Here is a 10,381-nt window from a genome sequence, read left to right as displayed (position 1 = left end):
CATGTGAATGCAATGTGAAAGCTTTTTTAAAATGATAAAAGTGGCAATATTTCTAGAAAAGACATACAACCTAAGGGTTGGATTCTGTGTCACTCAACTTCAGTAACCCAGAAAAAATATTTTAAGGTATAGTACTTGATCTCAAGGAGATAAGCTTTTGAAAACATTGCTTTAATTAATAAAGAAATTTCAATAAATGTATTTTTATGTGTATGTGAATTTGCAGGTATTTCTAACACTATGCTTAATTATTTCCTGTATTGAAAAAAGACAAAAACTGTATTTCTACAAGAAATATAGTCAAGTAAACAGCAATGAATCTCTTTAGTTGAGATATGGGCGGGGTTTGTGCTATTTTCAGGGATCAATATGGTTCTTTTAGTCTAGAAATTCAGGGTGAAAAGAGTACATTTCCATGTTGTGATCCAGTCCAAGAGGTAGCCACTTAGTTTTGAGTTGGATTCCTTTCATATGACACATTTTTCAAAGCTGAGGATTGATTAGGTACATATTGGTTCATGTTTTTAATCAGTATTTGTTTATTTATTTTAAATCTCTGTAGTTTTGACCAAGTGGATGTGGAAAGAGAAGTTTGCAGAACTGAAATGGAGGTCAGAGCTTCTTTACAGAAGGTTAGTGGGTCATCTGATTCTGTGACTACACTGAACAGTGAAGACTTTGTTTTGGTTCCTCAGCATGCAGATGATACTTCTACAAAAGATGATGAAAAACCTCAACTGAAGGTATTTTTTTCTTTTCCACAAATGGTACTATTTTTAATAACTCTTTCTCATTAATGGAACTTACCTTAGGAGATGTGTGAAACTCCGAAGCTTTTCTCTAATATGTGCCTTGAGATAGAATCACATAGTTGCTTTGTCTAGAGGCTAATTATTTGGTTTGTGGGTTTTTTTAAGTTTTTTGCTTTTGGTTATTTACCTTTTAATTTGGAATTTTAGAAAGAAGGGATAGAAATGAAAGAAAAGAGGGACAACGATTTGGCAAATTAGATTTAAAGATTAAAACTTGTTGTTGTTGTTACGTGCCATCCAGTCGTACCCGACTCATAGCCACCCCTCCTTGGGTTTCTGAGGCAGTATCACTTACGGAAGTAGATTGCCCCATCTTCCTTCCGAATGGCTGGTGGGTTTGAACCGCCAGCCTTCTGGTTAGCAGTCAGATGCCTTAGGCACTATGCTACCAGAGCTCCTAAAAGAGATAGGGGAGCGGCTGGTGGGTTTGAACCAACAGTCTTGGGTGTGGCAGCTGACTGCCTGAGGCCCTGAGGCCATCCCCTAGGGCCCAAAGATTAAATCTTATGTACATTTAATTTGTCTGGAGTTTTTTGGGGAAATGTGTTTTACCAATTAACCTAGAAGAGGATTAATGATTTTGCTTCAATTTTAGAAGTTAAGTATATAAATTGAGTTTCACTTTCATTTCAGATACTTTTTTTCTGTGTGGTTTTTGAGTTTTAAATCAGCTGGTAACATTCTTGTGTATGATTTAGCAGTTGTTTTGGCTGAATATTTTAAAAGTATATGTCATATTTTGAGCAGTTGAGTTTTTATTTGGATATGGTATCCTTTTGCTTTTTCATTTTTAACTTTCCTAAGTCAAAGCAAAGGAACTAAGAAAGCCCAGGTATATATGCATGACAATTGAATAACCACTCTCTAGAATAAGAATGGAGCCCTGGTGTTGCTGTGGCTAAAGCGCTCATTTGTTAACCATAGGTTGGTGGTTTGAACTCACCAGCTGCTCTATGGGAGAAAGATGTGACAATCTGCTTCTGTAAAGATTTGCAGCCTTGGAAACCCTGTGGGACAGTTCTATCCTGTCTTATAGAGTCTCCATGAGTCAGGACCCACTCGATGGCAGTGAGTTTGGTGTTTGGTTTTAGAATAGGAATAGAAGACTTAGTCAAAAGTGCTATAGATGATCTGACTTTTATTTAATATTAACTACCAAATCAAAGGAATAGTAATATATCAACTACTAAAAAATATTGTAAAAATCAGATAATTACTCATGCTACATTATGTCAAGAATATATAATTTTGTAATTTTATTCAAATGACTGTTGGCTTTATTTTAGATAAGTATATTTTAGAATCATTGTGTTTAATTTAAGATATGATTTATTTACTTAGGCTTTATGCCCTACCTGCTTTTTAAGAAAATGATGACTCAACTTGAATATAAAGAAATTAGCAATGTTACTCTTGGTAGCTACTTCAAGTAATTTTGAAGAAATCGGAAATATCTTTATGCTATTATAACAAGAAATATGACCTTTCAAATGATATTCAGAATAGGCACTGTGTTTTGAAAGTTTCTTTTACTTGAAGGGACAATAATTTAAAGGTATCTGATTTTTAGAATATGCTCCTAGAAGTGAAAAAGAAAAAATATAGAAAGAAATCTTTGTAAATAAGATCTTAGTTCAGATGTAGTTGGAAACTATTAGTTGCAAAACTAATAATCCTCTTCTAGTTTAGTTGGTTTTGTAATTCAGGATTTTAATATAATTCTTACTGCTATTGAGTTGATTTTGACTCATAGCGACCCTACAGGACAGAGTAGAACTGCTCCATAGGGTTTCTAAGTCTGTAATCTGTGTGGGAGCAGCCTGCTACATCTTTCTCCCACGGGGCAGCTAGTGGATTTGAACTGCCAGCCTTTCAGTTTAGCAGTTGAGTGCTTTAATCACTGTACCACCAGGGCTTCTTAATGTATTATACCTATGTGACAATAATTGCAACTCTGTAAATTTTCAGTGTTCAGTAACTATATTTAAGTTTAAACATTTAGATTATTTAAGAATTCTTGTGGAAATGAAATATTTTCATAAAATTAAGCTCCAGAGTCATTGTAGAATTGAAACAGAATTGTCTTGCTTTACCTGTAGATAGTTTCTAATGGTGATGAGCAATTGGAGAAAGCCATGGAAGAGATTTTGAGAGATTCTGAAAAAGGGCAAAGCAGTCTTCTTGTTGGCTATCAGAATTCCAGTGGGATTTTACACCATTCATTTGGAGATGTTTCAGCCAGCCAAACAAATAAGCCATCTCTTCAATTAATTTTGGATCCATCTAATACAGGTAATATATTGAACTTCTAGAAACCACAAGAGAAATGGGATAAAATGATAAAGAAAATTGTAAGATGAAAATGAGAAAATCCTATTGGCCTTGTTTTCTAAGATCGAGACCACTAGCCTTCCAGTTCTGGTTGAGAATTTTCTCTTTCTTTCTTATATTTCTGCCTGTAAAATTATTCTCAATGTTCTTTGAGAATGGTCTAATTTTACCCACAGTATTTGGTACATAGTAGGTCCGCAGGGAATACTTACTAAAGAAATTAATGAATTCTCGGTCATCAGAGAATAGTGAGGGCTGGCTCAATGGTAAACAACAACAAGAGAATAGTGAAATAGACGTAGTCTTTCATAAAGTGCCTTTGTACTCATTTAGATTACACTTATTTCAAGTTATAATGGGTGCAAATTCTAGTAAAATAGCATGTTAACTCCAACGATGCAAAGAACAATGTACTGCTTTCAAGTTGGACCTGACTCATAGCGATCCCTTCTTGGATTTCTGAGGCACTATCATTATGGAAGTAGATTACCCAACCTTCCTTCCGAGGAGTGGCTGGTGGGTTTGACCTGCTAGCCTTCTGGTTAGCAGTCACATGCTTTAGGCACTACACCACCAGATCATCTCCAACAGTGTTTTAATAATAAGTAAATTCACAAAGAAGCCAGGTTTATACCAGTAATACAAGCTTGTAAGTCAAGATGCCTTTGTTTTTAAGAAAAACAAACAAAACCAAGCCCAACTCCAACTTCAGTTGGTTTAAACATTAGAGGTGTGGTTTGATCTGGGCTCAGTTATATCTCTTTATAAACTACTCGGCTCTGGTCTTTTCCTTGTTTGCTTTATCCTCACTTGGCTTCCTTCAAGGTTATAAGGTGGACATGAGCAGAAATTGGTAGGCAAGGCAAGGTGATTTGTTTATGCCTGGTAGCAATGAGGGGAGGGTCTGTTCTACTCATTGAACTATAAAGTTCTGTATCTTACTCTGATTGGATCAAGTGAACTATTTCCAGTGGCCTGAAAAATGACATGAACTGATAGGCCTCAGCCTATATCACATTCATACTTCTCAGTAAGCCACTTCAACAAAGGGAATGGGTTTATCTTGATTGGATTAGGGCACTTAGGATTCATTTTTGAAATGTTGTTAGGTGCAGTCCAATTATCTCTGACTGATAGCTATGACATGTACATAGAATGAAACACTGTCCAGGCCTGTGTCAACCTCACAATCCTTGTGTCCTTGAGCCCATCATTGCAGCTCCTGTGGCCATCTTGTTGAGGGTCTGCCCCTTTTTCATCTATGTTCTACTTTACCAAGCACAATATCCTTCTCCAGGGAATGGCCCTGACAGCATGACCAAAGTAGCTGAGATGAAGTTTGGCTGTTTTTGCTTCTAAGGAGCTTTCCAGGTGCACTTCTTCCAGGATAGATTTGTTCATACTTCTAACAGTCCATGGTATTTTCAGTATTTTTTGCCAGCACCACAGTTCAAAGGCATCAACTCTTCTTCTTTGGTCTTCCTTATTCATTGTCCAGCTTTCACATACATACTGGGCTATTGAAAATAACATGGCTTGTGTTAAGCACACTTTAGTCTTCAAAGTGACATCTTCACTTTTCAACACTTCAGAGAGGTCTTTTGCAGCAGATTTGCCCAGTGCAAATGTTGTTTTGTTATTAAGTTGTGGAAATAGCTGTTTTGGATATTAGACCCTTATACATGGTTCCTGACAGTTTTTTCCCAATCTATAGGCTGTCTTTTCACTTTTTTGATAAAGTCCTTTCATGAAAAAAATACTGAATTTTTTTTGAGCATTTTGTTGTGGTGTGGGTGAATGTTTACAGATCAAATTTAGTTTCCATTCCACCATTTAGACACATTTTGTTTCATGACATTAATTGTATGTGACATTAGTCTTGGGTTTCCGCTAGTTTCTATCAGACCAGTAAGTCTGGTCTTTTTACAATTTTGAATTATGTTCTACATTTTTCTCCCACTCTGTCCAGGACCTTCTATTATGATCTCACTCAGAGCGGTCAGTAGTAGTAGCCATGGACCATCTAATTCTGACTCAGGCTAGTGGAGGCTGTGGTTCATGTGGTCCATTAGTCAACTAATTATTTCCTTTGCATATAATTATGGCCTTGAGGATTTGATTATCTTTACTCTTCTTTGCTCCAGACAGGAAGAGACCAATAGTTAGATGGCCACTTGCAAGCTTTTAAGACCCTAGTTGCTACTCACCAAAGTAAGTTGTAGAACATTGTCTGTGGACTATGTTATGCCAATTAACCTAGCTATCCCCTGAGATTTTGATCCTAAGTCCTCTAGCCTGGTAACTCAGTCTCAATGTGTTTGGTTATGGCTAAGAAGTTTTCATAATTTTGTCCTTGTCTGCTTCACTATATACCTGGATATATTTGCAGCACATTACAAATATGTATGTAGAAATACTCTCTACTAAACCTGTGTGTAGGAGTTCTGGTAGCATAGTACCTAAGGCATTTGGCTGCTAACTAGAAGGCTGGTGGTCCAAACCCACCAGCCATTCCTCGGAAGGAAGGTTTGGCAATCTCCTTCCATAGTGATACCGCCTTGGAAACCCAAGGTGCGGTCGCTATGAGCCAGGACTGACTCGACGGGACATAACAACAACAACAGACCTGTGTATATGTGTGTGCGTACTCCCAAAAGCCATCCCATACCTGTTTAATTTGCATCTACCTATGTGTCCACTCATAAATTATTGTTTGTTATTACTGTTATTGTCAGATTATATATGTAAAAGTATTTATTGTTGTTGCCTTTTAGTCTTTCCTACTTCCCAGTGTCTTCTTTTGCCTTGGTCATGTTGTACTGACCTCCCTCTTATTGTGTATTGCATTTCCCTTCACTCAAGTTAATACATATCTACCATTTAGTTAGTGATTTTTCCTCTCTTCCCCTCTCATCCCTGATAACCATCAAAGAATACTTCTTTTTGTGTCTAAATTCTTTTTTGACTTTTTATAATAGCTGTCTCATGCAAATGTCCTTTTGTGATTGACTTCTTTCACTCAGCATAATATCCTTCAGATTCATCCATGTTGTGAGATGTTTCACAGATTCATTGTTATTCTTTAACATTGTGTAGTATTTCATTGTGTGTATATACCATAGTTTATCCATTCATCCATTGATGGGCACTTAGGTTGTTTCCATCTTTTTGCTATTGTGAATAGTGCTACGATCAATGTGAGTGTGCATATATCTATTCGTGTCATGGCTCTGATTTCTTTAGGATATATACCTAGTAGTGAGATTACTGAATTATATGTTTTCTCTATTTCTAACTTTAAGGAAGTGCCATGCGTTTTCCTACAATAGTTGTACCATTTTATAATCCCACCAGCCATGTATGATATCAGTCTCCCCACACCAATGCCAGCATTTGTTGTTTTCTCAAAAATATTGACGTTTTGTGAAGTCCCAGTTATCTATTTTGTCTTTTGTTGCTTATGCTTTTATTGTCGGATCTGATAGACCATTGTTAAAAACTAGGCCCTGCAGCTACACCCCTTTATTTTATTCAAATACTTTTGCGATTTTTCTTACCACATTTAGGTCCTTAATCCGTTTTGAATTTGTTTTTGTGTATGGTGTGAGGCATGGATCCCGATTTATTCTTATATGTGTAGACCCTTTCCCAGCGCTGTTTATTGTGGAGGCTCTTCCTTCCCCATTGAATGGACTTAGCACCTTTGTGGAAAATCATTTGATTACAGATGTATGGATTTATTTCTGGACTTCCATGATTCTCTGTGTCTATTTTTGTACAATACCAGATTGTTTTAATTACTTTGGCTTAATACATGCTTTGAAGTCAGGAAGTATGAGCCCTCTTTTCTTTTTCATGATTGCTTTAGATACTCACATTTCCTTGTTCTTTCCAGATAAAATTGAGAATTGGCTCTTCTGTTACTTTTGGGAGTTTGTTGGGGATTGCATTGAATTTATTGATTGCTTTGGGTAGTATTGAGATCTTAAGTATATATTAAACCTTCCATCCTACAAATATGGAATGTCCTTCTGTTTCTTTAGGTCTTTTTAAAAATTGATCTATTTAAGTCTTTTAAAATTTCTTTTAGCAATGCTTTGCAGTTTTCAGTGTATACGTCTTTCACCTTCCTGGTTAAGGTTATTCTTAGGTATTGTGTTCTTTTAGATTCTATTGCAAATACTGTTGTATTATTTCCTTAATTTCCTTCTCTGCTTGCTTGTTGATGATGTATTAAAATCTGACTGATTTTTGTGTGTTGACCTTATATCTTGTCACTTACTGAATTCATTTATTATTTCTGTTAACTTCCTTGTGGATCATTTGGGGTTTTCTATGTATAGAGTCATATTATCTGTGAAAGGGATAGTTTTACTTCTCCCTTCCTGGTTTAAGTACCTTTTTCTCGTAGTCTAATTGCTTTGACTGTATAAGTAAGTTTTTAGTATCGTTTCTTGTTACATATTTTTAGTGTTTATTTTCAGTAAGACATTTTAGCTGCCTTTTTATAGTTCCACCCAACCTTGTTTTTACACAGAATTGTGGTTGGTTTAAATAATCAGATAAACTTCAGTCACAAGGAACTGCCTATAAACTATGTAGATAAAGTGGTTTAAACTGAAAATAAAATATATATTGTTTTCCAGTTATAAAACTAGATGAGAACTTTTGCTTAAGCAATATGGTAACTTGTTGATTTTTGTCATTATGGAAATTTTGTACTTATATCCTGAGTATTTGGATTCAACTCTAGTTTACATCTTTGCTGGTTGACTGCTGTGTGCTAAGATACTAACTATATGCAAAGATGACTCTTATGGCCTTTCTTATTCTTCATCTTTCTGCAGAGTAAAGTGGGGGAGAATTTTAAAAGTGTGACTTTAGTTGGACTGAGTTTATAATTGTGTAGATGTAATAGAATCTTTTATTTTGGTGTGTGATTTTATCAGATCTAAAAGTATGGCTTTGCTAAAAAATATTTTTGCTGTTTTTCTGCTTAACTTAAGATTTTTATTACTCATAATGGGATAGTTTCCAATGAGTTTTGTCTATGTTAAGGCTGCAATTATGATACGTTTAGTTGTGGCTGGAATAGGGTATTGATGGTGACAAGGATGAGGTATGTTTACCATCACAGGTTCATGAAAAAGGACCACTAGCCCTACAAAAAATTCATTTGTTTAGTGATTGATATTATCTAATCTTTTGTTGGTGTTATGGTGTGCCATCTAGTTGTTTCTGACTTATAGTCACTCCATGGGACGGAGTAGAGCTGCCCCACAGAGCTTTCTAGGCTATAATCTTTACAAGAGCAGATCACCACATCTTTCTCTTGTGGAGCTGCTGAGTGGGTTCGAACTGCAACCTTTCAGTTAGTAGCCAACTACTTAACCATTGCCGCACCAGTGCCAGACACTGTAGTAAGTGCTAGGCACATAAAGAAGATAGAACAGTTCCTTCCTTAAAGAGCTGATACTCTATTATAAAGACCAGAATAAAAATGACACTTGGCTAATAATTCATCCATTTTAGATCTACCATAGAGATTAAGGCATGATACCTGGCATTCAGATAGCATGTGTGTTTGAACACCCTAGCCTTGCCTCTTTGGCTATATGACCTTGGGTAAGTTACTTAGTCTCCATAAGGCTCAATTTCCTTATTTGTAAAATAGAGATAGAACTAGAACCTACTTTTAGGGATGTTGGGGAAGATTAAATGACAATCCATGTAAAGCCAAAAAAAAAAAAAAAAACTCATTGCCAATTCCATTTCTATTCTGACTCATAGCAACCCCCACTGGGTTTCTGACGCTGTAAATCTTTATGGAAGTTGATTGCCCTATCTTCTTTCTGCGGAGTGGCTGGTGGATTTAAACTAGCAGCCCCCTGGTTCGCAGTCAAATACCTTAGGCACTGTGCCACCAGAGCTCCTTAATCCATGTAAAATGTTATGTAGAATACCTGTCTCAAAGTTAGTGCCTAATAAAATGTTTATCACTATAATCACCAGTAGCAACCTTGAAACTCCTCCACCCTCAAAATCACAATTGCAAGACATCTGCTTGAAATGGACATGGATCAAGGTGTAGGCCCGTTATCTCCATTGAAGCACTTTGGCGGAATCCCTGTATTTCTGTGGAACAATGTCATTTCAAACACATTTAAATCTTCTATGCTACTACATTTTGTTTGAAAATTTTCATTTCTTTTAGGGCAGTAGGAAATAATTGCACTGTGGAGTCTTGCACTGACTTTTGAAGGTTTTTTTTTTTTTTTTTCTTCAGAAATTTCTACACCCAGGCCATCTTCTCCAGGCGAACTAACTGAAGAAGATAGTGTTTTATTTAACAAACTGACCTACTTAGGCTGTATGAAGGTTTCTTCCCCACGTAATGAAGTGGAGGCTTTACGGGCAATGGCAACTATGAAATCTTCCAGTCAATACCCCTTTCCTGTTACTCTGTATGTGCCAAATGTCCCAGAAGGTTCTGTGAGGTAAGCTCTAATTTTGTTTTTTTTCTTTAGACATGTGTTAAGTTTTTTTGGTAGTGGTGAGGATGTTAACTCATAAATGAGGGGTAGAACTTAACCCTGAATTCATTTATACCCTGTAGATGTGTAAAGTAAATATTGTGTGTAGGCTTAGACTGTATTGCATGTTTGCAAGGGATGTTTGCAAAATTATACTTAAAATATTATAGTGGGGATAAAATGGTAAAACTACTGGCACTTTGTTTATCTCTTTTTTTGAAGACAAATAAAAACCTGCCTTCAGCTTGTCATGTAACGGTGATTCAAAAATTATATGGATCCTAGATACTATTTTACATAAAAAAAGAAAAGTGACTTTTTTTTTTTTTTTTTAATTGTGATTTGGGTGAAGATTTACAGAGCAAATTCACTTTCCATACACTTTGTCTAATGACATTGATCACAGTTTACCATAATGCAACAGCTCCCCTCCCACTTCCTCCCCATAGTCACCTCTTCCCAGTGTCCATCCCTCCATGGACTCCTGCCCCCTGAGCTATCTCTCTGTATAGGCAGCCCTTCTTTCTCAATGATTGTTCTCTCCAAGGAGTGTATCTACCTCAGGTAAATGTTCAACTCATAGGCCTGTCTTCTGTTTGACTGGAAACCACAGGTATGGGTTCAATTCCAGACCTGAAGGGCAGCTAGGGGTATAGTCTCAGTGGTTCCACCAGGCTCTATCGAACAGCAAACCTGGTCCCCCCC

The 10,381-nt window shown here is 36.4% G+C and overlaps 1 protein-coding gene across 1 annotated transcript in view; it reads left to right on the top strand.

Moving 5' to 3' along the window:
* The first annotated feature begins 605 nt into the window (after positions 1-605).
* The window catches only part of RABGAP1L (RAB GTPase activating protein 1 like), a 920,113-nt gene continuing 910,337 nt past the window's right edge, over positions 606-10,381 (top strand). Inside the window, exons 1-3 of the mRNA XM_007947094.2 lie at positions 606-743; positions 2,912-3,104; positions 9,430-9,640. Of these exons, the coding sequence (XP_007945285.1) occupies positions 606-743; positions 2,912-3,104; positions 9,430-9,640 (542 nt within the window). The remainder of the gene's footprint in view (positions 744-2,911; positions 3,105-9,429; positions 9,641-10,381) is intronic.

Source organism: Orycteropus afer, unplaced genomic scaffold, assembly GCF_000298275.1.
Source record: "Orycteropus afer afer isolate SDZICR_OR568_19922 unplaced genomic scaffold, OryAfe1.0 scaffold00175, whole genome shotgun sequence".
NCBI classification, from domain to species: domain Eukaryota; kingdom Metazoa; phylum Chordata; class Mammalia; order Tubulidentata; family Orycteropodidae; genus Orycteropus; species Orycteropus afer.
Note: the sequence above shows the minus strand (reverse complement) of the source record. Positions and strands in the feature narration are given on the sequence as shown.